Below are 20,567 nucleotides of genomic sequence, written 5' to 3' on the forward strand. Positions count from 1 at the left end.
TGAGCATAATATGGGAGCTTTAATATGGCCATTCTGTGTTGTATAGTTCAGCTGTTGATTTATCAGACAGGACGAATGGGGAAATTATTAATCGTTTTGGGACATTAATGAAAGACAAAAGTCTCACAATTTGGTCTGAGTTATCTGACTTACATCATGAGATATATAGCACAAAAACAACCAGACATAAGACCAGCTTCTTTCCCACATCACTCTACTGAACTGCAGATAACTGCAGAAACTTTGGCCACTCACCATCTTCTCTCCACATTACAATTTAATTTCTATGTTGGCATATGGACACAGTATGGAAGTGATTAGCCCTGAGTGTGATAAGAGTGTGTGTGCGTGCATGCATGCGTGCGTGTGTGTCTGTCTCTCTCTGTGTGTGTGTGTGTGTGTGTGTAACCCTAAGCCAACATGTAGTTTACTGGAACAACTTGCAAGCTCAATATAGATAATATAGACTGCCATATCTCTTTTAAAGTTGCTTAACTTGTGCAAACTTTATGCTGGCCAAATCAAATCTCCCTCCCACAGAAAGAGGCCAAGACGAGGGCAATGTCAAACCCAGTAATGTAACAACAAGGTCCGTTCAGTCCGAACGTCAGGCTGCAGCTTCTTAGGTCTGACACGCGTAGGAGGTTTTGCCTCCGCATCATCTCTTTCCAGTTCATTGTCGAAAGAGAAACGCTGTGAACTCACCCTCTTGATGTCCTTCCCGAAGGTCTCGCTGAAGCTGGAGCCGAGAATCTCAAACTGGACGTGAGAGTTGGAGCCGCCTTCCTTAAAATCCATCGTACCTGTCAGACCTGTGATGTTGCCCTGAAGAGAGAGGGGAGAGAGGAGGGTGAGAGAGGAAGTCAAATATCATGCTCGATCTGTAAGCTTTTGTGATTTTAACTATGACAGTAACAAACATCAGAGGGCCCTATTTTAACTGTCTAATGGTTAGGGTTAGTGCGTTTAGGACATGTCCAAATCCACTTTTGCTAGTTTGACAGTCCTAAAGGGTTGTACTTAGTGTCTTCATTAATCAGAGGTATGTGTTGGCCGTAACATGCAATCAACCAATCAGAGATCATCTCCCATTCCCTTTAAAAGCCAGGTGCGTTTGGACCTTGGAGCATTGCTGTGATGGAAGATTTTCACCGTGTGTGTGCTGCTGTGCGTCCCAGTGTGTGTAACAAGCATAGTGTGTGCGCGCTGTCCACAAGTCTAGGAGCATTTTACTAATGCTCTGTTAAAATAACAATGAAATGCTGCGTTATTGACTTTAGACCAGGTTTTTGTTGGTCAATGGTGCGATCACTTCCCACTGCCTCAAGATAGCAATACTCCCAGAATGCACCTGAACACACCTCCCTGTAAGACCAGCACACCCTTGGGCCAGGTGCATTTGCACTAAATTTTCAGGTAAACTAAATTTGCATTAAACTAGCAAAGACACTTGGGTTGGGCTTTGTGCTGCGCAGAGTGCAGGATAGGACCCTGTAGCTTTAAGTAGAAATTAAAATATTTTCAGTTATGTGTTCCTCAAGCTTTGTGCTGTGCCGAGTGCAAGATGGGGCCTTTAGTGTGGAGGAGAAGAAAGTAACAGCTACTTTATTAAACTATATTTTATCTTGTACCCATTGTAAAAGAGGCCTTTCCAGTATTGTTAACTTTAATGTTCCTGCAGATGAAATATAATGAAGAGAGAGACACAGAGACAGTAAGACAGAGGTGGGAGGGATGAAGGGAGACACACATTTAGGATGTATTAAAAAGGGGTTTAAAAAGAGCAACGGAGGGGCAAATAGTATAAGAGGAAGAGAGGAAGTGCTGAGAGGAAAGAGAGGTAAAAAAGAAGCCCAAGGAAAAACAGCCAAACAGCTTCATCGCTGCAGAGGACTGGTGGTAGAGAGGTTTGCCGTTGTGACCTTTGAAAGTGCTGCTGCCGCCATCTCGGCACCTTAAATATCACGCTGCGTCCCATGATGCTTTATGAGCTGCTAAGCCGTGTGATATTGATGTCAGATTGATAACTCCACGAGGCACACAAAGAGCACTGAACACACAGAATTACCCACGGAAACCACCAGTCCGAGAAACAACGTGGACCGATATAGATAGGGACTTACAGTGGCTTGCATAAGTTTACACACCCACGCTGAAGTTGACTAAAAAGAGGAATACAAAAAACATCTTTTGCAAATTGATCTTAATGTCTTAATTACAAAAATTTGGAAAAATCCAACCTTTAAGGACACCAATTTTCTTTGTGAATGAATAATGTATCATACATAAATAAATGTTCTTCCTTAAAATACAGGGGGCAAAAGTTAGTCCACCCCTATGTTAAATTCCCATAGAGGCAGGCAGATGTATATTTTTAAAGGCCAGTTATTTCATGGATCCAGGATACTATGCATCCTGATAAAGTTCCCTTGGCCTTTGGAATTAAAATAGTCCCACACCATCATCACATACCCTTCACCATACCCCCACATCATCACATACCCTTCACCATACCCCCACATCATCACATACCCTTCACCACACCTAGAGATTGGCATGGGGTACTTTCCATAAAATTATCTCTCAATGCAAATCAAACCAGCTATTAGGCTAACTGAAATAAAATCATGCCAATCTCTAGGTATGGTGAAGGGTATGTGATGATGTGGGGGTATAGTGAAGGGTATGTGATGATGTGGGGGTATGGTGAAGGGTATGTGATGATGTGGGGGTATGGTGAAGGGTATGTGATGATGGGTGGGTATGGTGAAGGGTATGTGATGATGGGTGGGTATGGTGAAGGGTATGTGATGGTGTGGGGGTATGGTGAAGTGTATGTGATGATGTGGGGGTATGGTGAAGGGTATGTGATGATGTGGGGGGGCTATTTTAATTCCAAAGGCCAAGGGAACTTTATCAGGATGCATAGTATCCTGGATCCATGAAATAACTGGCCTTTCAAAATAAACCTCTGCCTGCCTCTATGGGAATTTAACATAGGGGTGGACTGACTTATGCCCCCTGTATTGTAAGGAAGAACATTTATTCATGTATTTACGATACATTATTCATTCACAAAGAAAATTGGTGCCCTTAAAGGTTGGATTTTTCCTATTTATTTTATTAAGGCATTAAAATCAATTCCCAAAAGATGTTTCTTTTATTCCTCTTTTTAGTCAACTTCAGCGTGGGTGTGTAAACGTATGCAAGCCGCTGCAATTAATGAGTTCATGAATCAATGCTCAACGTTATTTATTCATGATCAGAGATGTCTGCTTTGATCAGCTGCCTTTGTGAGACAGAATACACAGCGCGCGGCGCACGCTAGGTCGTGTTAATTACCATTAGAGGCCTGATTGAGCGTGCCGAATGCGGCCTGCGACAGACAGTTGTGCTGTTTCAACTGAAAGGCCACGGATGAAATGTCGCTGCATGACTTCCGCTGGTTCATGTAGGATGTAAAGCGAGACGAAAGACACACATCACTGCAGGCCGGCGAGCTCAACGTTCGCCTGTCATCTGCAAAAGGTCGCAGTCATCGTCACGCGGAGGGAAATCATGTTTGATAATGATTGGTTTGGTTTGGCGAGCAGCTTGCTGCAAAGTCAGCTGTGCTTCCAGTCCTCCATCCGTCTCACGGCTATAAAGAAATGCCACGTAGCACTACGTGACTGTTCGCCCAACAGGGGCTGTGCTTTCTGAACGCAGGTCTGTCAGGATGACTCAGGCTACATTTACATCGCCACGTTTTGGTGCGTTCATCAAGTGTGTTTATCTCCAGTAGGAGAACTAATCTCTGTTTAAACTAACACGCCCAAACCTAATATCTCATCAACATCCTGGTATACTGGACATAAACAGGAGACAGCATGGAGACTCTGTCCCCTGCTGGTAGTAGCAATGGTAAGGTCAGTAGCTTTAAAGCTCCCATATTCTGCTCATTTTCAGTTTCATAATTGTATTTAGAGGTTGTACCAGAATAGGTTTACATGGTTTAATTTTCAAAAAAACACCATATTTTAGTTGTACTGCACATTGCTGCAGCTCCTCTTTTCACCCTGTGTTCAGCTCTCTGTTTTAGCTACAGAGTGAGACATCTCACTTCTGTAACATCTTTGTTGGCAGTCGCACATGCTCAGTAGCCCATCCCCCAGGAAGAGTGCGATGTCTAAAAGCCACCATGGGCTTAGCGGATAACGGTGGTACTGCACCCAATGGCCCAGAAAGACTTTTCACATAGACATTACATGGCGAAAGAAACGTCTATATTTCAGCGGATTCATTTTTTTGGGGTACACCAACCTACCAGCCCGAACACTTAAAGGGTCCTTGTTTAAAAAGTCACATATTTTAACATTTTTAACATTCACTAGTAGCCAAATCCAGAGTTATCTAACTAGGTATGACGAACGTGCATAATGGTCGCGAGCAGACCCACAGGACTTCGCACGCCCACTCACATTACTGTTCTCTGAGCTCATGTAGCTAGCTGTAATAATGGATATAGCTAATGGTTGTAATTCACCATGTATTATATTAATCCGTGCATGGTATTATCTTATGATACACCCAAGGGATGTATGTATGCTGTAAAGCCTGTTTCGTGGATGTAACGTCATGTAGCTACTATCAGTAGCTAGCATGGATGTATTAAGAGAACGGTAATACTATACATAGCTAGATATGCCTACATAACGCTACTACAGACATAGCTGGTGCTTACATGGCCTTGGTTCCCTCTTATGATACATCCGAGAGCTGTATGCTGTGAAGTTTGTAACGTGGACGAGAGATGAAGCCATGGATGAGCTCTGCTCACCAAACTGCTGCAATTAGCCGGGAGACTTCTTCTAAACGAGGGCGCACTTGTAAGTAGTTCTTTTGTAGATTATGGTGAACTAGCGTGTGTTGTAGCAGTGTTTTGCTATTGAGAACGAGCTAGCATGCTAACGGTTAGCCCCCTAGCCCCCTCATCTTGGCTAGTGACGTAGAAAGCCGTGCAGATGTTGACCAGCTCACCAGGAGACTGAAGGCAGGACACATTCAGAAACCGGATCTCACTCAGAACACCATGGATGGGTTTATCATAATACGGGCACTTCAGTCAAAAGTAAGACAGATGTGGGAGGGATGAAGGGAGACAGACATTGAGGATGTATTAAGAGGAGTTTAAAAAAGAGTAACAGAGGGCAAATAGTATAAAAGGAAGGGAGAAAGGGCTGAGAGGAAAGAGAGGTAAACCCCCCCAAAAAGCAAAGAAAAAAACCCAAGGAGGTTCATCGCTGCAGAGGACTGGTGGTAGAGAGGTTTGCTAAAAGCCTATATGGTCAGAACAATGGGCTGTAGGACCAAAGGAATTTTTTTGGGGATATTGAGAGGTCGGAACAATGGAGCCTCGGAGAAATGGGCTGTCCCCCTAATCTTGGAGGTTTTAACTGTGTTAGCTAACTTTAACCGAAATGTTTAAACTGTGAAACTGAACCGTTAGCTAACTTTTAAAGCCAACATGTTTTAGATGCTGAACTGAACCATTAGCTTCATTTAATTTTGTTTTGGGGAAAGAGAAAAATGTCTAAGAAATGTTTCTTGCATCTAAATTTAGGGCTTGAATCATTAACGGCAGCATATGTAATTTGCAGCCAGGGTCAGTCTAGCAACTCTCCATTGGCTTGCGAACTGGCTTGTGAATGCTGGTCAGGCCAATCACATCGTGTATAGAGTCGGTGGGCGGGGCTTATGGCTGCTGCTGCTGCTGCTGGTGAACAGAGGTCTTCTGGAAGACTTGGAGTTCAGCTTTTCTTTGAGAAAAGAACAAAGAACGGCACTGAAGTCATTCTTAAAAAAGGGAAGATGTGTTCAACAACTATCAGCTAGCGTTGCTCTGATTGGTTGTAGCGCTATCCTATTGCGTGCAGAGGGAATTTGAAAGACACCCGTTTATCCCGCCCCTCGGATTGAGCCCTGACCAATGGGGAGCTCCCAGACCCAACATCTGGATGTGGGGCTGGCTGGTCAGGCTATATTTTTTGGGCATTTTCTGCCTTTATTTTGACAGGACGGCAGAACACATGAAAGGGGAGAATGGCATGCAGCAAAGGGCCGCAAGTCGGAGTTGAACACTGGGCCCGCTGCGTCGAGAAGTAAACCTCTAGAGATAGGGCACGCTCTACCAACTGAGCTAACCGGGCGCCCAGGGCTGTAATCATTTTAAATGCAACATACTGTATGTCCTACAGTACATGTTTTATTTTGGTACGTTCTCTTGGGAAACTGTTCTAGTTACATATTTCACTTCTGTATTTCAAGTATCAACACACAGTTGCCCTTAAAGGTGCTTGTTACTGATTGGCCTATTCGCTGTCTCCCCATCAGTATGTGCTTTGCATTGTGAGTATGGAGTAGCAGTACTTTCGTTGTGATGGGGTGTCTCGCCTCGATACACACACACATCCATTTAGTATGAATATACGCAGGGAGGCTGCATCTTGTACAGAATGAGAGCGCTCTTCTCCGTCCATTTTTCACTCTGTGTTTTGCCGTCCTCTCACAAAGTCATTTTCCATCTCATCAGCAAAGTAGTCCGAGCAATGGCGGCCGGTTGGAAATGTTGTTCAAGTTCAGCCAAAACAGGAGATTTTGCTCCCTATTGTAGATGTGGTGATGTACTGCTCTGCAGTGTAAAACGCAGGCTGTGTAAAGGACTTTCTGACACAGTTGTCAAATAAGGAAAATGTTAAAGTTAAATAAAAAATGTTTCATAGTCACAAAGGTGCATTTCATTTAATTTTAAAATGCAATTTCTACTGATATGCAGGGCTGGGTATCGGTACTGGTACCGATACCAATACTGTGACTTTGATACTGGTCCCTAAACAATACTATTACGTGTAACGTTAGACAGCCAATCACAAACATTATCAGATCTTGGTAGAAACATGCTGCGTGCTTATTGGCTCCCTGACGCTGATGAGATTTACTCTTCAGGTATTGAAATTGGGTATTGAATGACGACAGCCTAGAAATCTAGACGCACCCTAGCAGCAGCAAATGTAATTTGCAGCCAGGGGGGGTCTAGCAACTCTCCGTTGGATTGCAAGCTGGAAAAACCAAACTCTGGTCAGGCCAATCACATCGTGTATAGAGTCGGTGGGCGGGGCTTATGGCTGCTGCTGCTGCTGCTGGAGAACAGCGGTGTTCTGTAAGACTTGGAGTTCAGCTTTTCTTTGAGAAAAGAACAAAGAACGGCACTGAAGTCATTCTTAAAAAAGGAAGATGTGTTCGAAGTTTTACCGACTAAATACGGCAAAAGTTTAAAGTTTAATCTATCAGCTAGCGTTGCTCTGATTGGTTGTTGCGCTGTCCTATTGTGTGCAGAGGAAATTTGAAAGACCACCGTTTATCCCGCCCCTCGCGATTGAGCCCTGACCAATGGGGAGCTCCCAGGCCCAACATCTGGATGTGGGACTGGCTGGTCAGGCTAGAATGACATGACAGGCATTTTTGGCCCACCTATCTACAGCTAGGGGAGACCCCACCTATCTACAGCTAGGGGAGACCCCACCTATCTACAGCTAGAGGAGACCCCACCTATCTACAGCTAGGGTAGACCTCACCTATCTACAGCTAGAGGAGACCCCACCTATCTACAGCTAGAGGAGACCCCACCTATCTACAGCTAGGGGAGACCCCACCTATCTACAGCTAGAGGAGACCCCACCTATCTACAGCTAGGGGAGACCCCACCTATCTACAGCTATAGGAGACCCCACCTATCTACAGCTAGGGGAGACCCCACCTATCTACAGCTAGAGGAGACCCCACCTATCTACAGCTAGAGGAGACCCCACCTATCTACAGCTAGGGGAGACCCAACCTATCTACAGCTAGAGGAGACCCCACCTATCTACAGCTAGGGGAGACCCCACCTATCTACAGCTAGAGGAGACCCAACCTATCTACAGCTAGGGGAGACCCCACCTATCTACAGCTAGAGGAGACCCCACCTATCTACAGCTAGGGGAGACCCCACCTATCTACAGCTAGGGTAGACCCCACCTATCTACAGCTAGGGGAGACCCAACCTATCTACAGCTAGGGGAGACCCCACCTATCTACAGCTAGAGGAGACCCCACCTATCTACAGCTAGGGGAGACCCCACCTATCTACAGCTAGGGTAGACCTCACCTATCTACAGCTAGAGGAGACCCCACCTATCTACAGCTAGAGGAGACCCCACCTATCTACAGCTAGGGGAGACCCCACCTATCTACAGCTAGAGGAGACCCCACCTATCTACAGCTAGGGGAGACCCCACCTATCTACAGCTAGAGGAGACCCCACCTATCTACAGCTAGAGGAGACCCCACCTATCTACAGCTAGGGGAGACCCCACCTATCTACAGCTAGGGTAGACCGTGATAAGCCCTATTTCAACAAACGGTGTTGTATACCTTTAAGACTTATGAAATGAAACATTACTCTTTCTCTGCTGCAGTCAGTATCATTAAAAATCACCACAGGTCTGCATGAGTAAAAGATTTAGTTCATCTCCTCGGTGATCTCATTTATGAGCACATTGAACGGGAATGAAAGAGTGAAAGATCACTAACGAGCTCTGCGGTTGTTACCGTGAGAGGCGTCAGAGAAACTAAGTGGTGTTGTGTTTTTTTTAATAAAAGAACAGCTCTTCATGCTCGGAGGGACTCATCAGCACCGCTGAAACGCAATTTTTTTGTACCAATTAGACCGTGAGAATGGAGACTACAGGCCGTTGGATGCAATTTAGATCCACATCAGGGTTTAAGATGGATGAGGGCTCTCGTTTCATGTTCCAGCCGGCAGCGTTTCATGTTTGGATTTCACTCTTGTTAACAAAGGCCTTGTTTATTCTTTTATTTAAGGTTGCTATGTATTTAATCATCAGCTTTTAATGATCTCCTCCACACGCTATCTGCTCAACCTTCAAAGGTTTTATTAATTATGATATGTGCACATCAGACTGCTGTTGACTTTTGCTGCCCGCCTGCAGATTTGCCTTGTTTTTGTTGCTCGCTGTCTGATGTGTTGTGTTTTCGTCTTGTTGTCATGCATTGTGTGTGTTTGAATGTTGGGTCTGTGTATGTCGCTTTTACGTGACGACTGTATTAAGTCATTTATTGGATATTGGACTTATTTTTTTAGGTTGCCTATTTAAAACAGGCCAAAGACAACGGATGAAAATTAGCCCCCACTCTGGAAGCATAGCCCTATGTTCCCACAGCCCTATGTTCCCACAGCCCTATGTTCCCACAGCTCTATGTTCCCACAGCCCTATGTTCCCAGCAACGTGTCTGAAAGTTGGAAGTCTTCTGGTAGCTGTGACAAGAGAAATCTCAATCATTCCCAATCTTACAGAGACGGAGAGTGTAGGTATATGTAAGGAAATAACATAGACACAGGTTAATTATTGATCACTAACATGCTAGTTAACATTAGTAATTACTGATCACTAACATGCTAGTTAACATTAGTAATTAAGCCTAAACAGATAATGGAAGTCCAAACTGCCTGTGAGCTTCTCCTGTACTATACGGTAATTCCTCTACTATGTGACAGTAAGTTGCGTGGTTATGGACCCAATCGTTAGCCTATTTTTATAAAAGCGTTCTGCTACGGAGCCATAACGTGAGGTACAAGGTAATGGAGCCTTTTATACATTGTTGTGTTTCTTTAGAAATAAACAACGGACAAATAGAGTCTTTAAACGCTTCAGATGTAAAGTTATTCGCTGTCAAAGTGACGTCAAAATGAATGGAAGTCAATGGGATGCTAACGGGAGGTGATGGCTTATTAGCATCAAAATGGTGCCATCGGAGCTACGCTTTTAGGGGCCGCAGTAGTGCGAACTTGTGGTGTGAAACGTAGAAAAAGATTTTTGCAGTAGTGTAGATGTGGCCTATGTTGGTGAGTACCTTCTGGATGGTCTCTAGCATGGACCAGCCTCCGTTCCACGGCTTGGTGGACTTCCTGATGCAGTTGAGGCTCGCCATGCTGTGCCACTTCCTGTCCTCCAGCTTCCTGTAGAAGGCGTTGGCCAGCATCAGCACGCTGTCGTACAGGTAGAGGTTAGACACCTGGAGAGAGGGAGAGAGGGAGGGAGAGAGGGAGGGAGGAAGGAAGGGAGGGACACAGAGGAGAGAGAGGAGGCAAAAAAAAGTTAAGTTAAAAGTAAAAAAAAAAAAGTTTCTTTAACTTTGCACTGGCCACATGTGTGACACAGCTGGGAACGGCATCCTCACACTGCTGACACACACACACACACACACACACACACACACACACACACACACACACACACACACACACACACACACACACACACACACACACACACAGGATGGTGTTGAGATGACAGTCAGCTAGTAGCCAGCCTGTCCACATGTGATCATGTCGTCTCTCACCCTGGGCTGCAAAGGGAACATGAAACACAGTGTGACAAATCACACAAACACACACACATACACACACACACACACACACACACATACAGACACAGACACATGCCAAAGCAGGGAGCAGAGACCAAATGCAGGGTGACAAATGAGCATCACTCTGTCCAGATGAGTACAGCTGACTGGCATGGAATACACACAGCACGCTGCCTGAGGCCATGACACACACACACACACACACACACACACACACACACACACACACACACACACACACACACACACACACACACACACACACAGTAAAGCATTCATCCTTTTTTTCCCTTCCGTTCTCTTTTGGCATCAGAAGGAGGATCATTCATCTGACAGAGAAAGAGAGACGGGAAAAATAAATGAAAATTGAAGCAAAATTTAAGGACCCTTGTGTTTCTGAAATTTACAATCTGTAAAAAAAAAAAAACTGGAACATGATATCACTCCTAAACTGGCTGGCAGCAGAGAAACACAGAAGATACAGATGAGGCCTGAAAACCCCTTAATGTTTATCTAATATATATTGTTGTGCAGACGGCCCCATGGCAAAAAACATCATGTTCTACTAATATAGCTTGGCTGTCTTTTCTCCTCCTGACAAGTCGGATTTAATGGAAACCAAACATTTGGGTCAAGAGGACGGACCTACTATCAGCTGTTGGTTTTGGTCCAGCTACCTTTAAACTAACTTAGCCGAACACAATCGGTTATTTCACATTTAAAAGGTGGAACAGATGTGATAAAAGGCTGCCAGAAACCTCAACACTGTGGTTCCTGCTAGGGGTGTAAATCACAAGTTCTATCAAGAAACGATAATATATCGACTATTTGGCCAATGGTACGATATTTCCTGATATCATAAAGTCTGCCACGATATGATTTTAATTTGATTTAATTCAGGCACGCCCACAGCTGGGCAACTCTTATGCTGGTCTCAGTAAACTTTGCTTAACTGAACTCTTCGTCTCAGATTGATCCTTGTGTTCTGGTAAACTTCAGTCCGATAGAATGAAGGCGCTGGAATTAATTACCTGCAGCTAGCAGATAGTGAGGAGATGTTTTTTACAGTGTGTTCAGGGGACAGGCAGCTAGCAGATAGTGAGGAGATGTTTGCTGATGTGACAAAAAATGTTGTAGCCTAAAAAAATGTGTGACATCACTTAGAGCACCTTTAATTAGATAGCAACCAGAAGCATAATTCAGATAAAGCATCACATAAAATTTCAGCCTGCATTCACGTTTAAAAAATAAAACAACGAATATTTGACTCTCAAAATTGAAAATCGAATACCTACCCATCGAACAAATATTCCAATATTTAGATCCAGACATATTTTAAACATTATCAACATGTTTTTAGATATGAACAAAACATCTCTACTCAAACCTTTTCTAGAAGCTGGTTGAAGGAATGAAATATCAATATAATATTCAGAATATGGGCCTAAAACTAAATATTATTGGCATGTAAATGTAGTCAGTGAGTCTCCTTTCAGTTTGCAGAGCACCTGAGACTTTGTGTGTCCTTGTTAAACATTCAGCTGATATTTGAACACTGAGATTTGTTCTCCGACAGCCTCGGTAGCATTCGGTGAACCGTGTGCATACAGTACGTGTGTGTGGGCGGGGGAATTTATGAACGTGCTCATGAATTGTATCAGTGACTTGTAGGATGAGTCAAATACAGATTCTACAGTATGGACGATGTCTGACAGGAATTTTGCAGGATTAGAAGTACTAATGTATGATGTTGGGATCTAATCATCTTTTAAAAGATTCCCCTGCTCTGAACTTGTCAGTTGGTGGTTTGATCATTGAACAAGTGGCTGAGGCTAAATTGCTCGGCGTGATTGTGGACAGTGGGTTGACGTGGAACGCTCAGATAAAACTAATATTGAATAAAATGGGCAGGAGTATGGCTGTAGTTCGCCATTGCAGGAAATGCATACCGAATCGCATACTGAAAATTCTGGTGGAATCAATAGTTTTGTGTCATCTGGACTATTGTTCCATCATTTGGGCAGCAACTACAGAGAATAATTTAAACAGATTACAGATTGCACAAAATAAAGTTTCTTGGCTTGTCCTTAACTGTTCTTTTAGAACAAGTATTAGGGACATGCACAATCAATTAACATGGCTTCATGTAAGAAGCAGAATTAATTATTCTCTTATTAAATTCTTAAAAAATATAATTATTACAAAAGTACCAAAGATTATTTATGAAAGATTGAACTTTTTGAGTGACATTCATACTCATTCCACGCGCCAATCAAGTGAAGGGCGTTTCTTGTTACCCGTCTGTCGAACAAATCAACTTCAAAGAACATCATGTTATAGAGCAATGGTGGCATGGAACTTGCTCCCGTTATTTTTGGTTTCAGAGAGGCACAATGTTAGTTTTTCCAAAAGACTGAGACTGTATTTATTTACTTTGGAGTAACTGTAATTATGTTTTTAATAATGACTGCATAATGAGCTACGGTAATGGAAATGTGATTTTTATTTTATATTTTACCTAGAGAGTGGTAATATTTTGTACATGTAAGAGCTTATATATTGTTATATGGTTATGTTGTTATGTTTAGTGTATATGTGTTATGTTGTGTGTTAGTTATATGATTTAGAAGATGTTATGTGCACTTCTGTATTTGTCTTCATTGTCTTCATTGTTGTACAGCTTTGATGTTAATATTTTGGTAAAAATTAAGACCCCAGGAAGAATAGCTGCTGCTTAATGGAGTAGCTAATCGGGATTTAAATAATAAACAAAAAACAAAAAAAAACCTCTGTTGTCCTTCTGGGTCGAAATTAACACTTTTTTTGACCGTTTTTTAAAATATTGTTGGACACATTTTCTGACGTTTTTGTCGTCACTTTTTTCAGTATTTTTGTCACTTTTTTCAGTATTTTTGTCACTTTTTTTCGTAAATTTTTTCCCCATGTTTTTGATGCTATTTTTCACTTACACCAACTTATTACCAATAGTTTTACACGTATTTTTTGGAATTCATTTTCAATAAATGTAATTTATAGGTGATTGTACAAAATTTTTAATTGATGAATGATTTTGACTAATGTTAGAGGAACGGAAGAAGTGAAAGCTTGGAGGAATATTATATTATATAAGTTTAATAAGTTGTACCCTCTAATTATTTGAATGTGTCCCTTCAAATTAATAATTGGCGCCTTTGAAAGACTAAATTGTGGTCTTAAAATACTCCTTTTGTTGCTCTAAAACATTCAGACCGTTCCCTCCAAACTCTCATTATTGGCCGCTTTAATCTAATCTAATCAAAAAGATCATCTGGGTTTTTGATTTCTCAAAAATCAAACTTAATTAAGGTGAGAAATCCTTCCCCCAGCTGAAACAAACAGAGTTAACAGCCAGTCTCTTACTTCCAGGTTCTGCAGGTATCCTTCCTGCGGGTCGCACAGCAGAGACGAGATCCGGTGGTTTTGTCTCATACAGCGAGTGCTGCTGTCCCGCCACAGGGGGAAGATCTGCCGGATCACTGTCATGCGCCCCAGTGCACTGTGGGTAAGCTCCAGGATCTCTGTGTCGCTGATTTCCTGCAGTGACCAAAGTGAAGGAGACGTTAGTGACCTCAAGCAGGATTTATGCTTCTAGATATGAGGAAAATATCTAGTTGGGATTATTGTGACTGATATTGCGATTTGATTCACGACATTGGAGGGAATGATCATTTTTGTCTTATTCTCGTATTCATTGAAAAATATTAAAATGAAAATCATAATAGTGGGATTTTTTGCGAGGATCTGTACCAAACAAAGATCATTTTTGGGGGCTTTTCCCTTTATTAGATAGTGACACAGTTACCCAAACTCTTCTTGTGTTTCCTTTTTACCTTCATGGTATTTTAGGCAAGGCAAGGCAGCTTTACTTGTATAGCACATTTCAGCAACAGGGCAATTCAAAGTGCTTTACATAAAACATTAAAGAGCAGTCAGAAAACAATTAAAAACAATTTAAAAACATTAAAAGAGAAGAATAAAATTAAAAAAAAAAATTACAGTGCAGTATAAGAATTTAAGGACAGACATCTCAAGCAGTTCGGCCCATATTTTTGGCTCATCCCACCAACAAGAGGAGGTTTCATTACCCATGATGACAGAAACTTTAGTATATTTTTCAACTTTAGTATATTTTAAATATATTAAACTTTCTTGTGTTCTAGCGATAGCCAGTGATGTTTCCGAGGGGGTAAGAGAGCATCCGGAAAGCGTAGTTCCTATGGAGCCATTTTGTTGCTATCAAGCCATTATCTTCCGTTAGCATCCCATTGACTCCCATTCATTTTGGCGTCACTTTGACAGAGAATAACTTTACATCAGAAATATATGGCGTCGCTGTGTCCATTATTTTATGGATAGTCTATGGATGCTTCCTGTTTACAGTAACGTTGCACGCCGCGACACGGACAGACAAGTCTGATCTCCGGTTGGATCACAACCTTATTAATAGGGGTATATATATATATATATATATGGCTGTTCATGAAAAAACATCCAAACCGTTCGGTTGGCTTGTCTCGGTTCGGAGCATGTGTGCGTCTCAAAACAGCATTGATGTTTTTTTTCAAAGTCTGTATGCATGTGGAAGCACGAGAGACACAAAATAACACCCCAAAATCCCAGAAAAAGGGATTTTTTTCATAATATGGGCACTTTAAACAATTGAACATAATACCCAATTAGAGTGTCAGATAGTGTTGTGTGTGTGTTTGTGTGTGTGTGTCTGTGTGTGTGTGTGTGTGTGTGCCACATATGGCGGAGACGCTGCTACCTATACCCTTAAGAAGTGAGTTTTGTGCTTGTTAAGTGATATTGTGAAGATCTGCTGCGTGTCACTGGTCCATGAGTTTGTGTATGGATTGTACTGCATCTGTAATATTTGTGTCCCTGTACTATTTTTCTTCAGGTGGACATAAATAAATGGTTAAAACGTGTGTGTGTGTGTGTGTGTGTGTGTGTGTGTGTGTGTGTGTGTGTGTGTGTGTGTGTGTGTGTGTGTGTGTGTGTGTGTGTGTGTGTGTGTGTGTGTGTGTGTGTGTGTGTGTGTGTGTGTGTGCGCCTGTCTGTGTTCTCCATCACTGGACCTTGCACATTTACACTGAAGAGACATTTTGCTGCCTTTAGATGTATACTTTAAAATACACATTGTATGGCAACTGTGTACTTTATTGAAATTTTGAGGCCAGTTTAGAAGTACAATTTACACTTAATTTCTGTTCCGTTTTGTATTATCTGAAAACTGTGCAAGGTACTGTATATCTTTTGAAGTTTGAGGCAACTTCAAGGTACGTGTATTGCACTTTATTTTTATACGATTGTATGAAAAATTTAGCCAAACGACATTGTGTTCTATCCGATCCAATGTTGCCTATATTTTTAAGCAGATTTTCTATGCTGTATTCTGATAAAATCCACACTTAGCACCACCCAAGGTGATTGGTGGAAAGAAATGCCAAAAAACCAGAGCACCCATCCCAGAATGCTGTGAGGACTAGCCAGACCTTCCTCCACACGAAGCGAGACTAGTGCGATACCAATTTCCCTGATGGTGAGGTGAAGAACAATAGGTAAGATAGTTCTGCATAAACTGACTGTTTTATAATATTTGGGGTGCATATTGTAGTGGGTGCACATATACGTATAAATACTATTGTCGACAATAATTGATCTATCCGAATGTAATGATGTTTTGAGAAACTTAAGTGTTACTGTTGCTTACTCAGGATAGCTCCCCCTATCATCACCTGTGCAGGTGGTATGGTCCAATTAGGGGAGGCTGAGTTAAAAAGGGCTTCAGGAGAAGAAGCCTTGAGGAATCTTGGCAGCTGGCTGTGAGGTTGCCAGTTTGTTAGTTAATATAATTGTTAATATTTAGTTTTGGAGTATGGTTTAGTGTCATTTTTGTTAATAAAAACACATATTGAGCACTTGAAAAGCCTCCTCTCCAGTCGTCATTCTTGGCACCGCTATCCAATTAAAAGTGAGCCTGGGATTGTAAATAAAAGTCACGAGGATTTGTGGCTCATTTGTTCAAGAGTTTTGATGACAAGTCTTCCTGTCAGCTTTAAAGGGTTTAAAGTCCAAACAAGTTTTGTATTCCAGGTTGTGTAATTGCAGCCAAGACATTAACGATCCGTCTGCTGCGTTTGCTGACAAGTATTTACTTTCTCTCGTGTTCATTCCTCTCAAGAAGGAAGACATGTGAGCATCAGTTCACTTATAATTCAGTGCATGTTTGTTTGATCATCAGACTTCCAGAGATTCCTCGGTGCCGCTCTCCTGTGCAACCCAGGTTTGAATAACATATTTCTGATGTTTGAAACTGGACTGAACCAAAGATCAGCTATACCAAGGCTGCCCAATTTGGCCCATGCTCCCTTTGTTTTGGCCCACTATGGCGTTTGACATGCTCATGCTTATTCACCTCTTATTTTGAAAGTGCTGTAAAACCCTAATGACTACAAAACATACATTTTGTGCAGATAAAAAGTGATTAATCTGAGTTTTACGGCAATGTAAACCAATGTAAACATTTTGTCCCTTCATATGAAAGAATTTGGGCACTTCTGAGCTATACTAAAGATAGCGCATTTCAATTAGGGTTGGGTACCTACACAACCGGTAGGAATCGCAAATTTTGGTTCCACTTAATGTGTCGACTGAAATATTTTCCCTCTGTCGCTCCGAAATAAACGTAAAAATATCCAAATATCACACTTTCTCTGTAGTCTACCGTTAGCTAGCTACCGTAAATGTAGGCACCCCCCTCCAAACCTGCCTCCTTACAAGGATGCAAAATTACAAATCCCAGTAAGGCCACGCCAAGACCCGCCCTACGAAGCTGCCTGATTGGTTGGAGTTAGGTATTTGACCTCGAGTGTTTAGGGTTAGCATAGCCAATTGGTCAGGTTATAGGACCTGAACACATGGGGTTATGTTACCTCGCGTAAGCATGGACGCCTGGCCAATAACTGCTATTGAAGGGCAGGTCTTGGCGTGGCCATAGTGGGATTTGTAAATTTGCTACCAGGACATGTGGCGCTCTTCTACTTCCTCACCTTAATTCCTGCTTAGCTCCCATCAGAACTACTACGGCCACTAGAGGGCGCTGCCACTAGAAATGTAAATATATGTCAGAATGATGCTGCAACTAACGACCAATGGGAGCATTTTTCTAATGGTTTTAAGGTTTTGTGAGACTACTACATACACGTAAGATGAAAACAGTAAAGACAGGCAGTTCTCATTTTATCTTAAAGTGTTTTTTTTTTTTTTACAACAGCACAGCCTCGGGGGGACTCAATATTCAGACTACTTTCTGGCGCTCCTCAAACACAAATTGGAGGCAGAAGAGGAGCTGAAATGGATGTGATATTACAGGAGGGCGGTAATGACCTGCATACAAGCGCAGAGAGGAAGATGGTGGGGGTGAGCTGAGGATAATGGGAATCACTGGAAGGATCAGATAAGATGTGTGGACGGCAATTATTTTCCAAGAAACAGGTAATGGCATTCCTGACTTAGATGGGACACTGTGCGCTGTTTACTGCAGCTTATTCAGAAGCAATGAGGCTTCAGATAATAGAAAAACACGGCATGTTGAAGACTTTATCATATACACGCTGTTAGACATCATTACACAACTGCTGTCAGACACTAAAAGTCTAGCGCATGCTTGTGGCTCATTCTGTTGGACAAGATGGATTTAAGATGGAGGAACTACATTGCCATTCTATGATCGTCACGACTAGCGGGATACAAAATGTAAAAGGTTTATCATCTTTTAAGATAAGATAAGACAGTCCCTCCAGGAAAAACGCGATTATGCAATTGCATAATTCAACGCATAATCAGCCAAAGTCCGCATATTTTCAAATACTATATATGTGGTGTAGCCACATCTAACTTCACAGCGCTGCAACAAATAGGTCTAGCAACAGGAGACTAGCCAGGCCCCAACTATCATCAGTCTGAGTTGGACTGTGTCAGGCCCAGTGCACTGTGGCCAAGCTCAAGGATCAAGTTTATATACTCACTACCACACACTACCACTAGTTTGGGCGGATGTAGAGACAATCACAGACCTAGTCTGAATACAAATAAACTGAAATAGTATGAGACTATGCACAGAGAAGCTAGCTTTGTGTCGACTCTATATAAATAAAAAAGTATGGGTAAATCAGGTGCAGTGTTATATAATCTGTTGCTGTTCATTTTAACAAATGAGATCGGTTTGGAGCTCGTTAATTATCAGCGTGGTTCTTTTGCCTGCTAATCCCCAGATGGAGGAGCCCCCCCCCCACTGCCTTCATTACCTGCAGTCTAACAAGTACCTGCAGTCTAACAAGCCGTTAGCCTTTTGTTTTCGGTCTTTCCGTGCGCCGATGGAGAGGCAGATAAGGAAAACAGACACAAGGCTCGGATGGATTCAGTAACCTGTATAGTCTTTTGTTCACGAGGTGTCTGATTTGCATTTCAAAGAGTTGCACCGGTGTCGTTAACCGCTGGAGTCTGTATCCATCTCGTATACACCAACTGGTTCCCAGTGAGTGCTTGGTGGGTGGTTGGCTTTTGTTTAACATGAACGCTTTTTTAAAAATACAACCTTGGAATGATTGGATGTCTTGGCTAACAAAGAGATCCTGATTAGAAAAGCATGTGTGACAAGTTTGTAAAAGGCCTTGTCTCGTCTTTTCTTTTGTTAAGTTTGTAAGGGGTCATTTCTTTGGAACAACAGGTATTTAAAATGCATTATGGAGACACTGAACAAAAACCACAATTACATTTAGGCCCCATTCACACGAATACGCTCGCGGGTGAAAACATAAAAATACTTTTCAATGCGCCAACAGCGTTTTTGGGGCTTAAAAACGCAAAAAAGTGAAATCCCAGTCCTGTCTGTCTGATAGTTCAGTCTTTAGGGTTAGGTAGCTTACAGACCTTCCAGTAACAGGCCTGCCTGTCTGTCTGCCTGCCTGCCTGCCTGACTGACTGTCTGTGTGTCTGTCTATCTCTCTGTCTGTCTTTCTGCCTGCCTGCCTGTCTCTCTGTCTGTCTGTCTGTCTGTCTGTCTGCCTGCCTGTCTGTGTGTCTGTCTGTCTCTCTGTCTGCCTGCCTGCGTGTCTGTCTGTCTGTCAGTCCGTCTTTCTGCTTGCCTGTCTGTCTGTCTGTCTTTCTGCCTGCCTGCCTGTCTGTCAGTCCGTCTTTCTGCCTGTCTGCCTGTCTGTCTGTCTGTCTGTCTGTCTGTCTGCCTGCCTGCCTGCCTGTCTGTCAGTTCGTCTTCCTGCCTGTCTGTCTGTCTGTCTCCTATAATTCAGCTAGTCTTAAGGGTGAGGTAGCTTACAGATCCATCCATCCATCTTCGTCCGCTTATCCGGTGTCGGGTCGCGGGGGGAGCAGCTCCAGCAGGGGACCCCAAACTTCCCTTTCCCGAGCAACATTAACCAGCTCCGACTGGGGGATCCCGAGGCGTTCCCAGGCCAGGTTGGAGATATAATCCCTCCACCTAGTCCTGGGTCTTCCCCGAGGCCTCCTCCCAGCTGGACGTGCCTGGAACACCTCCCTAGGGAGGCGCCCAGGGGGCATCCTTACCAGATGCCCGAACCACCTCAACTGGTTCGGGCAGCTTACAGACCTTTCAGTAAAAGGCCTGTCTGTCTGTCTGTCTGTCTGTCTGTCTGTCTGTCTGTCTGTCTGTCTGTCTCCTATAATACAGCTAGTCTTAAGGGTGAGGTAACTTACAGACCTTTCAGTAAAAGGCCTGTCTGTCTGTCTGTCTGTCTGTCTGTCTGTCTCCTATAATTCAGCCAGTCTTAAGGGTGAGGTAGCTTACAGACCTTTCAGTAAAAGGTCTGTCTGTCTGTCTGTCTGTCTGTCTGTCTGTCTGTCTGTCTGTCTGTCTGTCTGTCTGCCTGCCTGTCTGTCTGTCTGTCTCCTATAATTCAGCCAGTCTTAAGGGTGAGGTAGCTTACAGACCTCTTACTTTTCACCGTTGCTGTTCTTCCTACAGACGTGTTAATCTGGCCGGGGATTAGTTCTGCTACTGGAGCTTAAGCTCTTGTGTG

At 42.9% G+C, this 20,567-nt stretch overlaps 1 protein-coding gene across 1 annotated transcript in view; it reads right to left on the reverse strand.

Moving 5' to 3' along the window:
- The window catches only part of LOC114548083 (glutamate receptor ionotropic, delta-1), a 674,316-nt gene that overhangs the window by 146,402 nt on the left and 507,347 nt on the right, over positions 1-20,567 (reverse strand). Inside the window, exons 5-7 of the mRNA XM_028567790.1 lie at positions 13,867-14,040; positions 9,952-10,113; positions 706-825 (exon numbers count right to left, since the gene is read on the reverse strand). Of these exons, the coding sequence (XP_028423591.1) occupies positions 706-825; positions 9,952-10,113; positions 13,867-14,040 (456 nt within the window). The remainder of the gene's footprint in view (positions 1-705; positions 826-9,951; positions 10,114-13,866; positions 14,041-20,567) is intronic.

Source organism: Perca flavescens, chromosome 21 (genome assembly GCF_004354835.1).
Source record: "Perca flavescens isolate YP-PL-M2 chromosome 21, PFLA_1.0, whole genome shotgun sequence".
Classification (NCBI taxonomy): domain Eukaryota; kingdom Metazoa; phylum Chordata; class Actinopteri; order Perciformes; family Percidae; genus Perca; species Perca flavescens.